Source organism: Xiphophorus maculatus, chromosome 3 (assembly GCF_002775205.1).
Source record: "Xiphophorus maculatus strain JP 163 A chromosome 3, X_maculatus-5.0-male, whole genome shotgun sequence".
In the NCBI taxonomy this organism is placed as follows: Eukaryota; Metazoa; Chordata; class Actinopteri; order Cyprinodontiformes; family Poeciliidae; genus Xiphophorus; species Xiphophorus maculatus.
Genome location: NC_036445.1, coordinates 9,590,750 through 9,611,805, shown reverse-complemented (window position 1 = coordinate 9,611,805; position 21,056 = coordinate 9,590,750). Strand labels below are relative to the sequence as shown.

The window sequence follows — 21,056 nt, the reverse complement described above, 5'->3', positions numbered from 1 at the left end:
CTCCCATCTTCTAAGAGGATGTCACAGTTTACAAGGAATTCATACTTAAAAATTAAAGGCTGTATTTAAGAAAAATATGACTGCAGTCAATAATAATAATAAAAAAACAACAACCTCTACATATGTATATGTTTTGTACCATCGTTATTCAAGTCTCTATCACTAATTATCAAGCTCTGCTATTCCGCGGTCATAAAGTTTTCCAAGGATGTCAGTATTTTTAGAGGCCAGTATAGTTGCATTCCTTTTCCAGTGTACCGCTCCAGTCAAACCACCAGATGTCACTTTTTCCCCTCTTCTTGGACAACTTTAAATGCAGTTTGAAAGGCTGATGAATAGGTCCCACTTGTTTCTGTCTCTCCCTTCTCTGCCACACAGCCAAAATAATAAAATGCTGACTTTTCAAAGTGCTGCTAGTGAGCTCGTCTCAGCACAGCAACCATAAAGCCTGACCCATGAGAGAGTGAAACAAGAAAGGGAGGGGGGAGGAAAAACAGAGAGGGAACCTGCTTTAACTTCAGCTTCTGTCCTGCTGAGGGGCTTCAGCCCTGTGCTTCTGTGAAGGTAGGTGAGGCTGCTTCCCTCTGTCTCTGCTGCTTTTTCTGTATTATATGGGGCCCATATAGAGTCATTAATTTCTATTTCAGTTTGAATGACTCAGGTTGATTCAGTTAGAATGGAGTGAAAATGAAGGAATTGTTGAATATGTTGTTCAGACGTTTTTCAGGGTTTCTGTTTTGCTGTTAAATGTATAATTAAAGCTAAAAACTGTTCAGTTTGTGTGCAGAGGATTTTCCTGCGGTGAAACCTGGGATAGTGGGTTACTGTTGAGGCAGCCTGCATTGTACGTGGAGAAGTTAAATCATCCAATCGTTTCCCAACACTGTGTTTTTAATTCGTCCTAGAGGATTTGGAGATTTGTCTCTGAAAGCCGCAGATTAAAGGAAAGAAAGCAAAGTTTGTTCTCTGCCTATTCATCAAATCCAGTGAAGCTCCATTAATAGCTGACATCTGTATTTCTCTCCCTGGAACAAATTGTCTTTTGGATTTTTTCCTCATATAAAACTTTTAAAAGTTGCTCTTCAAGGTACGGATGGTACTCTGACACAGTCTTAAGTAGCAACCCAAGCTGGGGAGGATTCACACGACTGAAAGTAGCTGACTTCTGTGGCTAAAATTAATCTGAGGGCTGATTTGGAATGTTGCACTCGGACGGTAAGGCGTGGAGAAGACGACCCTCGCATGGCGAGAGATCTTCACAAAGGTCTGCTTGCTGAAGGAACCTTGGCTTTGCTCTTTTAAAAAGCTGGACAGTAAATTTAACATCTAAATGGCAATCAAAACAGGAGTTTGGTTATTAAAACCTGAAAGGTTTATTGATAGAAAAGTAATCATTTCAGAGGATTTGTTTTTATATCCTCCACATCCAATTACTCACATGTATTTTTATTTTTCTCAAGAGGCAAATTTCTCCTACCGCTTCATTACCTAATGTATGTAATGTTTTTTTTTTTTATTTAGATGCAAAGTTTCTTGGAGTGCAAGTATTTAAAATTCTGCCATACATATTTATTAAATCACAACAAAATAAAAGCAGGGAAATCAGATGCTGTGACTAAAGTTGTGATTGTGCTTTTAGGAGTTCACCAGATGGTTGGAGGTTGAAACCCAGAACTGAAAGGAATCAACACACAGCCAAAGAGTCCTGATTTACTTGTGTGCATAAACAAGCTGCCTTCAGAAAATTCATGTCTGAAACTTTTTAAGAGCTCAGTTACACTTTACCTGACAAATTCATTCTTTGGCAGGAAGAGAAGTAATGAAATAGGAGAAGCAGAATCTTAAAATTACACCTAGATTTTTCCTAGGATGCAGCTATGAGGCTTCTTTTATTAAAAGTGGACAAAGATCTTCTGTCAATGAATTAGACAAGAAAACTAATTCATACTAAACAGCTTATAACAACAAAAAAACTGGAAACAATCATAATCTGCATCTTACTTGTTCAACACTAAGAGTAGATTTTTAATGTTTAAGTCTGAACAGTACCATGCCTAACAAAGGTTTTGAACTCAGACTCGTTACTTGAGTACTGTCACTGCAGGTAAATACTTGTATACATTTTTCTATATTTGAGCACGACAGGTTAATTTTCCCAGAAAAAGAAATTCTCACATTTTCCTAGAAACTTGGGTTAGAAATAAAAATCCAACTAAAAGACACTTGAGTGGATGATTCTTCTCTTTACTGCATTTCAGATTCATCTTGTGTATGGCTCTCCCTACTTCTGAAGAATATGATTTTTTTATTTTTTTACTTTTTCACAGGAGTCTGAATTTGCAGCTCTTATACACATTTCTTATTAATAAAAAATAAAAAAATCTATGGACCTGCCTTTTTAGTGCAGTTTTCTACTCCTAAATGTCAAATCTGTAATTATTAAATGTTGTACAGGTTCAGATTCAGCTGAGTTCCACCTCAAAGCAGCCACTCGCAGATGCATGTGTTAAGTTGCACAAAATTCGAGACCAAACTTCAGCTTTAAAAGAGAACAAACACAGCTTTAATTAACATTTGCAAATGGAGAAAACATACAAAGCTCACATCTCAGTGAGAATCGGATGAGTTCTGACTTGGGGCTGAACGTCCCCTCATTTACATAGGATACATCACACATTACTTAGTCACACCCCCTGACACAAGTGTCAGGTAAAAATCTATACGTTACTTATCTGTAAGTTTCAGTGGAGCAGAGTTGCATACACATTCACAGCTCAATGTAAGGCGTTTCTCCAAAAAGGCCTCTCTGCTGATGGCTAAACAGATACTAGAAACTGAATTTCTACAATCTACGCTTATCACCTTAGCCATGTCTTCACATTTCTAACTGCTGAACACCCTGGTCTTCACTTATTTGAGGAGGGTCAGAAAAGCATATATCCTGTTGAGCTGCAACTGAGTGCAAACCTTTAATAAAAACATCATAAAGTGTACATTCAAATTTATTTAAACTTGTCTACTAAATTTTTCCTTCACAATTCCTCCCTTTGATTCCATTAAGGAATCACATTCTAGAAAATAATCACAAAATAAATGAAATAACTAAATACAATTAAAAGATAACACAAGGTAAAACACATCTAATAGCCATAAACAGTCTGTATTGATAAAACTTCAAGTTACAACCGTCACTTGCTTAAGTGGTTTGGGATGTAAAAATCACAGGTCAATACATAGAAAAAATGCTGTTTTTTCAAGGGATAGTCTTCTTGTGTCGCGTTGGTTGAAGCGGTGTTGTTTTCGGTGTGAGTGTGCAGGGTTACAGTTTCAGTTCCTCCTGGGTGGGTTGCAATGCCTGCAATTAGAAAAAACAGGAAAACAGGGCCAAAATGCTGCAGATAACAATCACAGTCTGCAGGATGAGGCGGGTGCCTTCATCCCAGTCATCCCAAAACCATCTCCTTTTTCTGCAGTTGTGGTGAAGCCTTCTGCAGTCTCGTCCATGTTCTTAATGCTGCCTCAGCTAGATTCTGGTGATCTACTGAGTGGGCCGAATAGTTGGCAGCTCGAGTTAGCCCGAGGTGCTTGACGGAGCCACTCGGTTAGGCTCTTGTTCTGACTCCAGGGGCCTTCCCGTGAACCTCTTGCAGTGGCTGACGTGGACCCAGGTGGCTCTCTCAGCGACCTTGATGGCGGTGTGGGTGGTCAGCAACACTTGGAATGGTCCGGTCCACCTCTTGGATCTCCAATTCTTCCTCCTGAAATTTTTAATAAACACAAAATCTCCAGGTTGTATATTATGCAATGGTTTAGAAGCCGGTGCTGGAAGCCCTCCTTGGACCTGCTGTCTGATTTTCTTCAATTGTTCTGTAAGGGAAACACAGTAGTCAAGCATCCTATCACTGCATGTGATAGTATTTTCTCCGGGTGTCTCTGGCGCCCCCATACCCATGTTTGGGGGTCCTGCAAAAAGGATTTCAAAAGGACTGAGGTTATTCTTTTGACGGCGTCGCATGCGCATGTACATTAAAGCAATGGGAAGAGCTTGAACCCAGTTCAGTTTTGTTTCTTCACAAATTTTGATTAATTTATTTTTTAATGTTGCATTTTCTCTCTCAACAGCGCCCCCACTCTGTGGGTGATAAGCACAGTGCTTGTTCAAATTAATTTGTAAAATATTTGAAATCTGTTCCAACACCTTTGCAGTAAAGTGAGGACCATTGTCACTGGAAATTTTCCTAGGGATCCCCCAGCGGCAAATCACCTCCCTTAGGAGAAGTTTTGCAACTGCTGGGGCATCTGCATGTGTTGTGGGAAAAGCTTCGACCCATTTTGAAAACATATCAACCATCACCAAACAATATTTCTTTCCCTCGGCCGGTGTTAGTTCTATGAAATCTATCATTAGATGTTGAAAAGGTGCTGTTGTGGGAGGATGTGCTCCTCTGTGTTTCATTTGCAGACCTCTGGAAACATTATTTTGCGCACAGATTAGGCAGTTTTCACAAAAGGTTTGAGCAAATTTCGAAAAATTTACTGTAAACCAATTTTGGTCCATTTCTCTCAACATTCCCCCTTGTGACGCATGATCAATCCCATGTGTCACTACACAAAATGGATGGAAAAAATGTTGTGGGAGACATGGATTTCCATTTGGGCCAATCCACACATCCTTCTGTAGATATGAGCCCTGGTTTTTCCAAACAAATTTTTCAGCAGATGTAGCAAATTTTTGGAGGTCAGTCAGTGCCAAATCTGGTTGTGGGGGATGGGAGAGCAGCTGCAGAGGTAATGGTTTAAGTGCAGCAAGTTTTGCAGCTTCATCTGCAGCGGCATTTCCCACAGAAACAGGGTCATTTGCACGTGTGTGTGCAGCACATTTGATCACAGCAATAGCTGAGGGCAGCTGAACAGCATCCAAAAGGTCTGACACCAGGTGACGGTGCAGAATGGGAGTTCCATCAGAACGGAGAAAGGAGCGATGTTTCCACAAAGCCGCATAATCATGCACAATTCCAAAAGCATAACGAGAATCAGTGTAAATATTCACAATCATATCAGTGGACAAAATGCATGCTCTGGTTAATGCAACGAGTTCACATGCTTGTGCAGAGCATGGGGGGAGTGGCTCAGCTTCAAGCACGCCCTCAGAGGAAACTACAGAGTAACCACTCAATATAGCTCCTGTGGTGGGGTCACGTGATGAGCTGCCATCCACAAACAATGTCATGTCAGGGTCTGAAAGCGGTTCCTGCTTCAGATCTGGGCGGGGAGTACAAAGGATATCCAATTCAGCAACACAGTTATGAGGTTGGCCTTCCTCAGGTGTTGGGAGAAGAGTAGCAGGGTTTAAAATGTTGCAACGTTTAATGGTTATATTTGGCATATTCAATAGAACTGAATGATACCTTAACCACCTAGCGGTGGAAAGGTGTGCAGTTCTTTGCTCATTTAAAATGAGTGTGACAGAGTGGGGAACGAGAACAGTCAAATCAGAATATCCCACAATGTCTCTGGATCTAATTTTGAGGAAAAATAGGCGACTGGTTTCAATCTGTCACCATGTTTTTGGAGCAAAACAGAAGTCATGCAGCCACCACGCTCATCCACTGTCTGTATAAACGGACGAGATGGATCGGGAATACCCAGAGTTGGTGCTTTTTGTAGTTGAATTTTTAGCGCTTTAAAAGAATCAGAGGCCTTTTGTGTCCATGATACCTGTGACGTCATCAACAATCCTTTTTCATGACAAATTTCCCTTAAAGGTTTTTCTAATTCAGCATAACTAGGAATGAAATGTCTGCAGTAACCACACAATCCTAAAAAGGACATCAGCTGTTTTTTGGTCTGAGGTAGAGGCAGAGAAACAATGGCTTGGACACGTTTTTCTGAAATTGCCCTGCCCTTATGAGAAATCACATGACCCAGAAATGTCACACATGGCTGCACAAATTGCACTTTTGATTTGTTAACCTTATGACCATTTTCAGACAGAAAACACAACAGCTTCATGCTCTCAGAGCGGCATAGTTCAGCAGTGGGTGCTGCCAACAGCAGGTCATCCACGTACTGAAGCAATGCACAGTCTGGGTGCAGAGTCAGAGCACTCAAACTCTGATTTAAGGCCTGATGGAAAATTGTGGGGGATTCACAATAACCTTGGCACAATCTGGTAAATGTGTATGTTTTCCCTTTAAACTGAAAAGCAAACCAGAACTGACTGTCAGGGTGAATTGGAACACTGAAAAATGCATTTGCTAGATCTACAACAGTGAAAAACTGACTTCCAGATGGGATTTGGGACAAAATAGTGTAGGGGTTTGGGACAATCGGTGCACGGGGAATGACAGCTTCATTAACTTTTCTCAAATCTTGAACAAATCTCCATTCATTCGGCTGTCCCTTGTCTCTGATTTTCTTTACAGGGAAAATAGGTGTTCTTACTGGTGAATCATCACAAGGAACAATCACTCCTGTTTCCAGCAATGACTGAAAAACGGGTGTTATTCCTGCAACAGCTTCAGGTTTCAATGGATATTGGTGCTCATGTGGTCTAATGTCAGATTTTGCAGTGATGTGAATTGGTTCTTGACCTTTAATTAATCCAACATCATATTTATGAGCTGCCCATAAACGTTCAGGCAGTGTGTCCAAATCAGGATCATTTTCTTCCATTTTTGAGAAAAATTGTCATGCATTATCATCAATCACCTCTTTAGAGGGCTTCGCAGCCAAATCTCTGGGCATAGTTTCTCTGTACATTGATAATGATGGAGAGAAAAGGATGCCAGGAGAATGGTAAATCCAGTCTGTGGCTAATTGTGCTTGTTTAGCCAGAGGTCCCAGTGATTTCCACTTGTCCTCAAGGCTTTTTGTGAGAGAAACATGTGGAAATGACTCAGGAACTGTAAAAAATTGCTGTTGTTCCGAGTTGAGACAAACCAGTAAGAACGATGTCAAATGAGACCAATACATGTGTGTGACATGCAGCGATGTCGAAGGGGAGCAGAGAAACCTATCACCTAGTTCATCAGTGGGATCTGTGGTTGCCAAGGCTGTGCAATGCAGTCGCTGTTGAGTGATTACATCAGCAGTTGGGGGAACTCTGTGTCTGGCCAAACGCAGAATTTCCTCAGCTTGTGAATCCACAATGAGCCATTCAAAAATATAGAGCAATTTTGGTGTTTTGAAAAATGTAGTGGTTTCAGTTTGTTGAACCACAGTAACACCTTCTGGGGTGCACTTAAGTGCCAATGACATTTTTAGAATTAGATCTCTGGCCAATAAATTTATTGGACAGCATGATGACAGCAGAAATTGATGCTGAATTTGATCTTTTGTGAATGGATTTACAACAGGTAATGGTTTTGTTACTGGCTCTGATGTAGTTTGACCAGATGCTCCTGTGGAATGAACTTGTTTTCCAGACAGGGGTGCATCTGGGAGGGTGTATTTTCTTATTAGAGACTGAGTAGCACCAGAATCCACTAAGAAATTTACATCCTGACCACTAACTTTGACACACAGCATTGGTAAGTTCTTATAAGCATCACCTGAATAAGCCAAATAAGTTGTGTTCAGGGATGTGTGTGGTGTGGTACTTGCGATTTGCTGAACCTGGGGTTGATCCAAAAGCACCACAAAACAGTCAGAAGCTAGTCAGGTTGAGTAGCCTCCCCTGCCCCCTTGGTAACCACCCCGAGGTTGGAATCCTCGGCCGTGGGGAATGAATCCCCCACGTGGGCCTCTCCCATGGAGGCCACTGTGGTTATTGCCTTTTGCCCCAGGAGCTGTTTTTCCAAACTTTCAATAGCTTCTGGATCAAGAGAGCCATTTCTAGGGAATCCAAATTTGTGGTGCCAAATGACTAGGTGTTTACAGCAGGCCATGCCATGAGTTCTGGTCATAAAGTCAACTTCAGGTCCATGGGGTATGTAATCTTCCTCAGAGTGTCCTTTGCTAAAAAATGAACCCATTTTCCTATTTTATTTTAACCTTGTACAAGCTCTTTTTTTTTTTTTTTTTTTTTTTTTTTTTTTTTTTTTTATATATATATATATATATATATTTTTTTTATTCTAACTTTTACTCTAACTGTCCTACGCCCAGGTACAGCTTTCTTTAACTTTCACTATAACTGTCCTACGCCCAGGTACAGCTTTCATTTACTTTTACTATAACTGTCCTACGCCCAGGTACAGTTTTCTTTTACTTTTACTATAACTGTCCTACGCCCAGGTACAGTTTTCTTTTACTTTTACTATAACTGTCCTACGCCCAGGTACAGTTTTCTTTAACTTTCACTATAACTGTCCTACGCCCAGGTACAGTTTTCTTTAACTCTGACTGTCCTACGCCCAGGTACAGTCTTCTGGTTGTTCTAAGCCTAGAAACAACTCTTTTTCTAATCCTACGCCCAGGAATTAGAAACAATATTTTTACCTTAAGCAGTGGTTTTGTTCTCCCTTGGTCTCGAGTTATCTTTGTCCTGTCGTGGACGATCCAACCTGGTGGAGCCCGGAGAGTTCCTCTCACTCTCAGACAACACTTTTAAGCGGAGGTGGAGGTCAGGTGATCAGCCTTTCTTTCCTGGGGTTCACCAGGTGGACGGCTCAGCGAAGTATCCTGTTCGTGACGCCAATTGTTAAGTTGCACAAAATTCGAGACCAAACTTCAGCTTTAAAAGAGAACAAACACAGCTTTAATTAACATTTGCAAATGGAGAAAACATACAAAGCTCACATCTCAGTGAGAATCGGATGAGTTCTGACTTGGGGCTGAACGTCCCCTCATTTACATAGGATACATCACACATTACTTAGTCACACCCCCTGACACAAGTGTCAGGTAAAAATCTATACGTTACTTATCTGTAAGTTTCAGTGGAGCAGAGTTGCATACACATTCACAGCTCAATGTAAGGCGTTTCTCCAAAAAGGCCTCTCTGCTGATGGCTAAACAGATACTAGAAACTGAATTTCTACAATCTACGCTTATCACCTTAGCCATGTCTTCACATTTCTAACTGCTGAACACCCTGGTCTTCACTTATTTGAGGAGGGTCAGAAAAGCATATATCCTGTTGAGCTGCAACTGAGTGCAAACCTTTAATAAAAACATCATAAAGTGTACATTCAAATTTATTTAAACTTGTCTACTAAATTTTTCCTTCACACATGAGTTTGACTTTTGACTGGAAAATGAACAGTCATCAGCCAACTGACAGAACAGGTGACAACCATCAGGCAGCTTGGATCACAGATTGTTTGGTTGCATCTAGAAACTCTACAGGGACTGCTGGGGACAGATGAACCTTTATCATTGCATCAATTGTTTCCACTGAGGTGGACTGATGCAATAAAACGAGGGGCAATATTTAATGTCACTTTCTATTAAATTCTTTAGTTAAAGACATTTTTTAAAAAGTTTATACTGGTTTATTCAGTCTAATCCCTGCTAGTATGATAAAACTTTGAGTGCAGATAGACGATTAAGCCAGATTTACAGGTTATAAATTCAACTTCTGTCCATGTCTGAATTAATTAAATACAATAAAAAATAAAACCAAAAACCGAAGTTACAAAGTTTGCAACTAAGTTTTCAAAGGAGCTGTGGGGGCAATCAAGGTCCTATTTTTTGTTTTCTTATCAATTTACATAAAACCATAAAACCAGTTCATTAAAATACATATCACTTTTTCTTTATTGGCAGTGATATGTATTAAGTTTCTCCGTACATGAACTGGTGATTCATAAAAAGAAGACTGCGATGTATTCGGGCATTAACTCAGCAGTCATATTTTCATATTTCATTTCATGACTGTGTTTCCTCTGAGAATAGGAGTAAATTGGTATTATTAAAAGTTTGTTCTCTGGTTTCTCTGTGTTCCATCGCATAAAGTTCAGAGGTCAACATTTGGGGAAAGACATAAACTGTTATAAATGCAGATTCCTGTTTTAGTTCATGATTTGCTGTTTCAAAGCTGAAACATTTTTTTCAGAAATACACGATTCTGTTTCTATCATGATGAAAATGTTGGAGACCATTAGGGTCAGATACAGTCATAACAAAAAGGGACTTTGCTGGTTTGTGCATTTTAAAAACAAATCAAAACCACTTGTTCATGGTGAAAGTAAATCCCAATTGAGTTGTTCTCCACATTGCCTCCTGAGCTGCATCTCCTCCTCTCCTTCTTATCCTTTAAATCTCCTCTATCTTCTTCGACCTGAGGTGTGATCCAGAGTTTGTGTCCTTGGCTTTACGCATTAGAGCCACTCAGCGGTGATGCGAAGCCAGCAGAGACTGCGAGCCGCACAGGAACAAACTACCAGGTTTAATCAGGTGGTCTGATTCCATCATGTTTATGTCTGTTGCTGGATGCTTGCTTGTTAACCCTCTATGGCATGGCGTTGCCCTCAGGCAACAAACCACATAGCTGTACCTCACATTGCTCCTTTATTTTATTTTTTGGGGGGCATGATTTTTGACATATTTTTGTCCAAAAAATAGTTCTTTTATGAATATAGTTTTTGTTTGATTTGTATTTCATTTCTCATAATCAGTGTAGACAATCTTGGTGTTCTAGACCAATGTTACCCTGAGGCAACAAACCCAAATCTGGTTCCAGGAGGTGTCAGAGTCCGATTTTATGATTGACATGTAATTAGGGACCACCAAGCTCCCAAAGAATGCAGGAAAATATTTCTTCCCCACAAAAATAAAAAGTCATGCCATAGGGAGGCCTGAAACTAGCGTCCAGGAAAACATCACTGATTGGTTTTAGATAAAGGAATTCATGACATTGTGAATTTAACATTGCACATTATTCTTTAAAAAACTGTTATTATCAGTTTATAACTTCATAAACTGATAATCCAAAAAAGATTGTTTTTGGACGGTAGCTTATTATGTTTGGCTTGGCTGACGACTTAAAGACATTATTTCAATAAAAGAGATAAACCTGATGTGCTTAAAGTACAACTCAATGTGTCCTCTAATAAAGTCTGTGACTTTGAGAAAGAGAGAGAGTAATGCTATAACAATGTTTCAGGATGACCGAGCCCTGAGACATGAGCAGAACATTTCATTTTCCTTGGTATCCATTGTTTGGTATGTCTGATCTTTTGCTGTAATCTGTCCTTGAACTTGATCTAGTGATACTACACAAACAAATACTTCTTCTAGAGTATGAAAATTCTACATTCAAATTGATTTAGTTTTATTTGTTTAGTTATTAATTCTCACTGTAACAGGCAATGGAGGGAAACACAGGGATCCCAATTGCCAAAGATACAGTACATGCTCCTTCCAGTGAGTTTAGGGTCGGCACTGGTGTTTCTTCAAGGTATGATGTACAGTATTCAGAAAACTTTGGAAAAGAGACATCTAGGAGGCGTCAACACAAAGGAGCAGCAGCTTTATCTTGAATTTCCCATGGATGGTGAAGTTCCTCACTTTACCTTTTTCATCTGACAGAGAAAATCCAATTCAATTCACTTGATCCATGTCTCATGACATGAACCAGAACAAAACCATAGAGAAAGCATGAGAGGTAGATCATTGAAACATTCTGAAATTACATTTATTTGGTATTAGAACTCCTTTTAATGATATTTTATGCAAATTATTCTCTCTTTTTAATAAACCTTATTCTGTAACGTGGAGCGAGAGTATTTCACTCCTTTGTCATAGTTGGGAAAATCTCTGGACCAAAAATAAAACCATTGGCTGCTCAAACTCTGATGTCTCATGATATGTTTGTCTTGGTTAAAATTCTTATGTAGGATGAATCCTTTGCTCCTTGTTGGTGCGACAGTCGTCCGGCGTTAGTGTTAGCAGATATGTTTTGGGTGGGCCTGCTTCTGTATGAGTGTGTGTTTGTCAATGATAAATAAGGGATTGCTCTTTTCAGTCCTCTCTACATTCTGCTATTCTTAGTTGCTATGTGGTGAGCGAAGGGTTTAATGTTACAAGGACCTTGCTCTGTGTGTCTCATATGTTTCACTTACGCAGGACATCAGTCTGTGGTTAATCACCGTTTAGATGTTTTAAGGTGAAGCTTCTCTCAACTGCTTGGTTTGACGATTGGAGATGCATTTATTTTTTCTTTATTTAACATTTGTAAGCATTTGCTTAAAAGTTCAAGAAAATTTATTGAATTGTTTTCCTTTCTATCCTCAAATCCAGGGGTGTGCAGCGGTGTGTATGCGTGACTGTGAGTGTATGTGAGCCATGTCAGACCCAAGGAACATCGATGAGGATGCCATCCTCAAAGGCCTCAGTGCTGAAGAGCTGGAGCAGCTGGAGTGTGAACTGCAGGAGATGGACCCTGAGGTATGGAGTGACAGTAAAACCTGCCAAGCGCTCAGTTTTGATCTCTGACACCTGGGCCCCAGGGGATTAATGGTCTTATTCAAACCTGATGTGGGTTTTTCGGGTCATCGGTAGATTCATAGTTCTACTGAATTTTGACGTTATCATTTAATTTTTCCTTCTGATGACTCCAACATGCAACCAAATCTACAAACCCGATTTAATATTCTCTGCATAATCTGTGCTAAATGCATTTTATCAGAATTGTATGCAAAAAATACTATGGCAAGCTCAATTCAAATTCAAATTAAAAAATTAAATGTTGTTGAAGCTCATTTAATTAAAGAGGTATTGTAAATGGTGAAAGATGTGGACAGGAAATGTCTCCTGTAGCAGTCTGTATTAAAATCTTTCTTTGCACCATCACAAAGATTGAAATAATGTCTAGCATCAAGGCATTGTTTCACTTTTGGAGCACCTTGCTAGTGTGTTCATTCCGTTTGAACCATTTCACATTTTAACAAATGTTAATGTGTGCTCTGGGTTTTTATGTGATAGACAAAAAAGGTACCTGAAATAAAAATATCCCTGCTGTCACTATTTTTTTTATGATTGGGATGGTGTTTTCAGGGTTATGAACAGTGTTTACATCCATAAAGCTCTTTGCACCTAGGAATCTCATGAGATCCAAATTGTCAACCTGTCTGCTGCAGCACCTACATAACTTTTAGCAAACGGCATAAAAATTCTCCATTATGTTCCTTCTGCCTGCTGTGTTATTTAGTGTTCATGATTCTGATTATTCACTAATGTTCTTTAGCAAACCTCTGGGGGCTTCAAAGAACATATTCCTGTATCTTTGAGATGTTTCATTTGGACATTGTTTTGATCTTGTGTTCTCCCAGAATGCCATGCTCCCAGCTGGCATGCGGCAACGAGACCAGACCAAGAAGGGCCCGACAGGGCCGTTTGACCGTGAAGCCCTGCTGCAGCACCTGGAGAAGCAGGCTCTGGAGCACCCTGACAGGGAAGACCTGGTGCCCTTCACCGGGAAAAAGAAAGGTCAGAGAAAGTGGTTTCTCTGAACTCTTTGAAATTAAAATGCGATTTGTGTCATTTAGATCTGCATTTTGGAAAACAAAACACTACTAAAGGAGTTCCTCAGCTCTATTTTGTGCATTTCAAAAGGCTTTTTCCTGTGTTGCGGTCTGTGATGCACCGCTGCTCCAAAGTTCAGTGCTCTTGGTTTCAGATCTGTGTGGGATTTTGCAGCTGACTGACTTTTGAGGCCACATTCATTAAGCAGCTGCAGTCCAGCATCTTGAGACCTAAAAGATCTGCAAGAGAGTGTGCTTCAGAGGAAGTTTATTAGATTTATTAAATAGGAACTATATGCAACAAGTACTTTTGTATTGCCAGGTGCTGTTGTGTAGATTTATTCACATAAGAAAAATGAGAAAGTAGTACTTCATAGCTCTTAAACACTTTAATCAGAACTATCATCTGTCAAAACAGAGAAAGAAATCTGCAGAACATCATTTAATATAATACGCATAAATATTAGATTGCTTTGAATATTGCAGTTATGCTGTTTGATTTTCTTTTTGTCTGTACTCCAGGAAAGACATTTGTGCCTAAGAAGCCAAAGGAGATTCCCTTGCATGAGCAGGTGATCCTGGAGCCAGAGCTGGAAGAAGCTTTGAAAAACGCCACAGATGCAGAGATGTGCGACATTGCAGGTTAGAAAACCTTCACAGTGCTGATTAAACACTTAAGATTAACTAAATATGTTCCTTTAACTGAGAACTGTCTGTGCCTAAGATCAGAAATGGTTTTATAGGATATCATTTAAGATGCTGTTTTGCAGCAAGAAATCTAAAAAAAAGGTTTATTTTGCTCTGCCATATTTTGTCTTTCCCCATTCAGTTTCCCACCAACAGCTGCCATCTAACCCATAATAATGGCCCACAATGCATAGTGTGATCTCGTTGTTTTCACAACGGCCGCTGTGACCCACATAGTTCAATCCTGCAGGGCTGTTGTCTCTGCCATTGGCTTCAAATTGTTTCCCTCAACACTAAGATGGCAAAGTTGTCCCAAGTTAACAGACGCTGCCAGAAACGCAGCAAGCTCCAATTCCCCGAGCTCAGCAAACACTAAAATAAATAAGCCTGGCTGCAGGCCACTGAAGAAAGGGTGGAGAGGATGTAGGGATGGTGAGAGCAAAGATACTGTATCTGCCCCAAGCAGACATGTGTGAAGGCTCTGTGTTGGGTGATAAAGCCACAGTTTTCCATGTTTCCTGAAGGTCGGAATCCTTAAACTTCAGTTTAGGATCCAGAATGTGCCGTGCTTCGCTGCTTCAAAGTAATGGCTGCTAATTGGAGAAGTTGGGTCTGTCTGTGGTGGATGACACTGAATCATTAAGAGAGTCAACTTTATTGAGAGTGACAAAGCAGGCCGAACAAGCAGTCACACTCTCCTGACAGTCCGGTCAGACAAGCAGGCATCTGGAAAAGCAGAACGAGGGGGTGTGTTTGTCCAGCAGCCGCGTGTTTGACCCTGGACAGCATCCAGATCAGGATTAAATCTCAGTTACCCCCTGTGAGGCTTTGTGTGGGCTAACATATTAAAAAAATGCATAAAATATCCAATCTGAGCTCAGATATCACCAGGCAGGTCAAACAGAAAAGATTTAAAATTTTGTCCTGATTTTGACAAACACATTTAATCTGAGTTTAAATATTTTAGTTCAATAGTCTACTTTGAGCCACAAAGCCCAAATTTGTCAGGGCCAAACCGGATGACGTCCAGGTGTTAATGGCCAGAAACACCTCTATCTCACTCCCAGAAATCCCTGTCCCCTTAACTAGCAGCTGTCCCCCCTGGCTTCTCTTTTCTCTCAAGGCCCTCCCCATGGTTCCCCTCTCTGGGTCAGGAGACTGGTGGGTGGGGAGGTGGGTGCTGTCACAGCAGTTGGCTTCTACATCAGATGGGTGCTGGCAGTTTACAAGACCAAGCAAAAAAAAAAAAAAAAAAAAAAACAGTCTGCCTCCTGCTGGTGACAAACAGTAACAGCAGCAGAAAAACAGCTAAATTCGGCTAAAATACGTTTACTTTCACTTCACCTTTAAGTAAATGAAGAAAAATACTGTTTTGAATCCTTAAGTACTGGTCCATAAAACGTTTTATTTTGAAAAATACTTCTTTTTTTTTTCCTATACTAGATGGATTTGTTGTATATGTTATTATATTCACTGCAAACTTGCAAATTGTTGCCAAGTACCTGATTCAATTGATTTCAGCTTATTTATATGGTGCTTATTCACAATTAATATAAATGTCAAATATAAACACCAACTCATTATTGAAATTGTGGTACTACATCTTGCATGTTTTTAAACTGCATATCAGCAAAAATATGGCACTTCTCACCTAATGATTACAGTTGTTTGGATGTTTAGAGGATTTAATAGCTTCAGAAATTATTGTTACCAACTACAAAAGTAGGTCAAACTTCTTAAAGAAGTTTGTGTTTATTTCACAAACACAAACTCACTGGGAAAATTGAGCCTTTGATTCCAAAGCCAAACGTGAAAAAATGAGAATTATTTTTTTTTTTCATATTTCTTTTTAAACTCAAAAAAATATAGTTTAAACTGAAAAATACTTAAAGATTAGTTTTAGAACCATGTTTCTGAGAACTGTTTTATATCTTTAGATTAGAAATATCTTTATTGTCCCACAGTGGAGAACTTTAACTACCAGCAGCAAGGTAAATGTAAAAATATGCATGCATATTCAAATAAAAATATTTATTTTTGCCTAAATATAGGCAAAAATAAATGAAATTTTTGTTCATTTATATTTAAATGAAAAATATATTAATAGAAAACTAAGAGTAAAATAGTGTAAAATAAGGCCAAATTTACAAAATAAATGTCTATATTCTGTATTTCTTGCTATGAAGTATACGCTAACTATAATAACATTCTCTTTGAAATATTCATTTTAAACATCAAAGTCAGATTGTTTTTATTTCTTTTTTTTCAATTATGTCTTTTGTGTATGAATGTGGCTTACATTTTATTTTTTTGCTGTCATTTATCTCTTAACAAATGATTTAACAAATCTTGTCAAATGTGAATTTCCATCCATCCATCCTTGCAAAGCTCTGATAGAACATCCAGGTTCCTTCTAAGCTCAGTAGAAATAAAACTGTATTTTTGCTTTCGAAAAACATGCAAAGAAGCTTACATTTTATTATGACACGCACAGAATCCAGAAGTCTTTAGGTTTTAAATCCAAAAGTAGAACATAAGAAAATAAAAATCTGGTTTACCAACAAGCCAGTGTGTAAAAACTTATCTTCGGACACAGTAGCAGGACAGATTTAAAAAAGAAAATGGACTGTAAAGCAGGCTGTGGCATGTACTTTGATTTAAATATAAACATATTTATATCTCAGCAGTGACCATGCCACACTGTGTAGTGATAGTTTTCCTCTCCTTGCAGCCATCCTTGGAATGTACACACTGATGAGCAACAAGCAGTACTACGATGCTCTGGGCACCACAGGCACAATCGCTAACACAGAGGGCATCAACAGTGAGTGATACTCATTCTAGAAAGGCAGATTAGTTGGATAGTGCTGTATAATCAAGATTCATTTCACTCTGCATCTCTTTAGCCTCACTTGTGTCTTCCTGTTGCATCCAGGTGTTGTGAAACCAGATCCATTCAAGAGCTTCCCTGAAGAACCTCCAAACCCCACCAATGTGGAGGAGACCCTCGAGAGAATCCTCAACAATGACAGCTCTCTGACTGAGGTCAACCTGAACAACATCAAGGTAGTTTCAGGGCTACTTTACAGCAAGAATAGCAAAAGTCTGCTACTTAATTCATTTTTTGGTTCATCCAAAAAAACTACTTTTTCAAGCTGTTTTTTGCCAAACATTTGTCATATCACCATGTGCCACAACACACAGTCTATTAAATAGTTTAGGTCATTTGAAGCTGGCTCAAATAAAGACATATGATTTAACCTTTTGACCTGTAGGACATTCCCATCCCAACACTAAAGGAGGTCTTTGACGCAATGAAGGAGAACTCCCATGTAGAGGTTTTAAGCATTGCTGCAACTCGTAGCAATGACCCTGTGGCTTATGTGAGTACTTTGGTGTTTTCATTAACAGTAACAGCAAAAAAAAAAAAAAAGTTTAAGATTTTGTGTTATGACTTCATTTATTTTTTACAAATTAGATATATTGCTTACTAAGATATGTATTTAGGCAGTTTTGTGTAAATAAATAAAATAGAAATATTACCCTAAACTATTCAAAAATCAGCATCCTTTAAGTGTTTGTTGTAAGGTTTTTATCTGTCAAACAAAAGAGATAATGCAAACGTAGAGCATGTGATCATATTATGTGTGTTGTTTCCAGGCATGTGCTGAGATGCTACAGGAGAACACCAGCTTGCAGAGTCTTAACATTGAGTCCAATTTTATTACTTCCGATGGCATGATGGCCATCATTAAAGCCATGGCTAACAACGCCACACTGGTGGAGCTCAAGATTGACAACCAGGTAGGAAACAGATGTGACCATTTTTTCAAGCAATGCATTTAGTTAGGTTAATCAATATCAGTAAAAAACAGCAAAAGAACAAGAGATGAATCCATTCTTGTTCTTTTATGCAGAGGCAGAAGCTGGGAGACACAGTCGAGATGGAGATTGCCTCCATGTTGGAAAACAACTCCAGCATTCTTAAGTTCGGCTATCATTTCAACCAGCAGGGTCCCCGCGCCAGAGCCGCCATGGCCATTACAAGAAACAATGACATGAGTGAGTACTGCCCAGTCTGCTTAGAACAACATGAATTGTTAATTAAGGTTTTGCTTTGGTAATCAAAAATAGATCAACACAGGCAAACAGGAACACTTGAAAGTGGCTTACATACACATTCTGAGCTTGCATGTCTGGAAAAAGAATTTTTGGCTTTTAACAATGTATTTGAACCATTATTTGAGACAATCATATAACAAACAATTTCAATTAATACATTTTTATTGGATTAAAGTTTATGCCCTTAATCTATCCCAAAAGCATTTATGATCCGTTTGTCCTGTCAGAACATTAGCCATCTAGCTGCTAATTGAACTGAAGTTGGAAGTCATTTCTTATTCATTTCACCTTGTGCAATGAGCCAATAGCTCTGGTATTGAAACAGATTAAAGCACCATCTTGTTCAAAAGCTAAGTCTTCAGGATTGAAAAGCTCCTCCAAACATCTAATTTGAACCTGAAACTGGTATTTCTGTCATTTGCAGTTTACAGTACCTTGAGGTTTGGTGTTTCCTGAATGTTTTAATTAATTTTCTCTCATCTGACATACCGGACAAATAAAGCTGTGGCAAAATCAACTAGCATTACAATTCCAAACACATCAAAAATGATTGTGCAATGAATAAAGCAGTCTGACTTTTAGGCTTCTGTCCCTGACCTTAAACCTAAAAGAAGTAAATGCTGAGTCTATACCAGAAAATCAAATTACTTAAAATGTAGCAATTCTGTTGATAGGAGTGATCAAATAATCAGCTAGAGTAAATCCAGAAGTTTTTGTTTGTTATGGAACTTGTAAAGGGACATTTACAAATGTTTGTACATATTTCAGCTTTTATATGTCCTTTTCGCTATGCAAATCTAAAAAAAAAAAGAAGTAACAAAAACTCTCTAGCAATCATACTTCCCATATTGCGTGTTGTATATTCATTTTATTTCAATATAAGACAAAATCTATGATAGAAATAATGATTTTGATAAGAGTTTTTTATCAGAACTGCATTTGCCTTTTAGAAAAGAAAATCACTGTTTTTGGAGCAACCACAACAGAGTGAAAATGTGACTGTAAGATCTCTTTGCTTTACAGTTCGCCAACAGAGACTGAGATGAAGCAAACAGGAGAAACACTTAAGCCCTTCAGAGCCTGAAAAGACCTCTGATGTCAGCGATGCGACAGCTTTCTATGTCAGGGGTGTGAAAGAGACGAACAAATCATCCCAAATTAATCTGAACCATGTCCAACCTCCATGCTTAACCATTTCATTTCATTTACTGCTGAATTCATTATAAAATGATGTGATCAAATGTGCTGTGTCTTTTTTGTGATTTAATTTGTTCATCACCAACATCATCATCACAGAAAATTATTTGATTCATGGAAACTTTTTCACTTTTGTGGTGCTAAATCTTTTGTGGGGAGGGAACCTGTAAATATTTTCAATAAAAATATCTATTGGACTATTTTTTTCTACATCTCTGGCAAGTTTAATTTTGTTTCTTCTACATACAGTTGTACATATGGAAATTATGGTCAACTAATGGCCGATCTATTTATATAAGTCACAAAACGTTTCTTAGGATCACATTCTCTGTATATTTCAGCCAAAATAATATAACTTCTTCAAAATATTACTGAATTTTAAGAACAAATGAATCACATCAAATTAATTATTTTAATTCTTTCCTGATCCAATGACTTTTCTCAAACACCAGAGCTATTTTTACACCCTGTGCCCTCCCTTTCTTGACCCTGATGCAAAACAGAAATTAGCCCGCTAAGCTTGAGTTACCTTGTTCCAAATATAAGAACCAACTTTAAGAGAGCTGCACTTTTGTGAACCCAGACATCTACAAACAGAAGCAGCTGCTAACCTATGAGGATTTCAACTTCTATGATCCTCATGCCAAATTATTTTTTTTTATTTCCTTAAAACACTCTCTTTTTTTCTTTGTACTATTGAGACTAGGCTCCACATCTGGCTTGCTATGATTTTGACACAATATTGTTGAGTAGCATGATCCTCATGGAAAACTATAAAAGTATTTCTGGAAATTATTAAAGTAAAAGTTTTACTGATCTTAATGTTCATTTTTTGTGTTAATAAAAACGATCACTGGGGAAGAAAACGAATCAAACTAAGACATATTCACCCCAATGGAAAAAAAAAATGTAAATGCATCAAGCCAATCAAATTTAGCCCTAATAGTCATGCAAACAATATAATTAGGTATTAGAGAATTAACTTTTAGAAAATCATCTAAAGTGTGAAAGAGGAAATGTCTACTGCTTGGATCTCAAACGTTGATAACAGACATGATAACGGCTGGGTGAAATACAAGAATGGTTTTGTATACATTTCTGAGTATTTGCACAAAGATTACACTTACAATATGACAACTAAGTAGATTTAAAGTTATTTAAGCAATTAAATCTGATCATTTTGCTCCTGAACTCTTAACAAGTTATCCATTGTTGATTCCTGTATGGATCCAGCAAGTTGACATTTTTTAAGCTAATTCACAATCATTTGACTTTATGCATGTGCTTGTTGAATGCCATTCTAGTAGAAGTAGTAGTATTACTATTCAATAACTTAAAGCAAGTGAAGTGGAAATAACTTTTGTGTATTTGGAAACCCACAGAGTTTAACAGAAGCAGAAAAATGCTGCATGTTCTGTAGTTTTTAAACCATGAGAATGCTTGGAGGTTCAGTGACAGAATGGCTGTTATTGCTAAACAGAAATTACATCCTTAATGCATGGGTGGACTTGTAAAGTTAATGTGACCTGATACCTGTTAGGAAGAAGCCTAGAATGTATACCTGATATATTGCTGTAAACACCCAAAGTAAAAGTAGATGAGAGTAATATGTATTAAAGAAACATAACAGAAACGTTAAAG

At 38.5% G+C, this 21,056-nt stretch overlaps 1 protein-coding gene across 3 annotated transcripts; it reads left to right on the top strand.

Moving 5' to 3' along the window:
• Positions 1–439: 439 nt before the first annotated feature.
• Positions 440–19,625, top strand: tmod4 (tropomodulin 4). 3 transcript variants are annotated; one of them, XM_023331362.1, is made up of 10 exons: positions 440–564; positions 12,187–12,333; positions 13,218–13,374; positions 13,932–14,051; positions 16,828–16,920; positions 17,032–17,162; positions 17,372–17,479; positions 17,757–17,900; positions 18,014–18,158; positions 19,242–19,625. In XM_023331362.1, exons 2-10 carry the CDS (start codon positions 12,232–12,234, stop codon positions 19,262–19,264), a joined length of 1,023 nt encoding a protein of 340 aa, XP_023187130.1. In that variant the 5' UTR covers positions 440–564; positions 12,187–12,231; the 3' UTR covers positions 19,265–19,625. The 3 variants fall into 3 exon arrangements, with proteins under 3 accessions (XP_023187130.1, XP_005799501.1, XP_023187131.1); XM_005799444.2 differs by lacking the exon at positions 440–564 and adding an exon at positions 10,231–10,341; XM_023331363.1 differs by lacking the exon at positions 440–564 and adding an exon at positions 11,959–12,052.
• Positions 19,626–21,056: the final 1,431 nt, after the last annotated feature.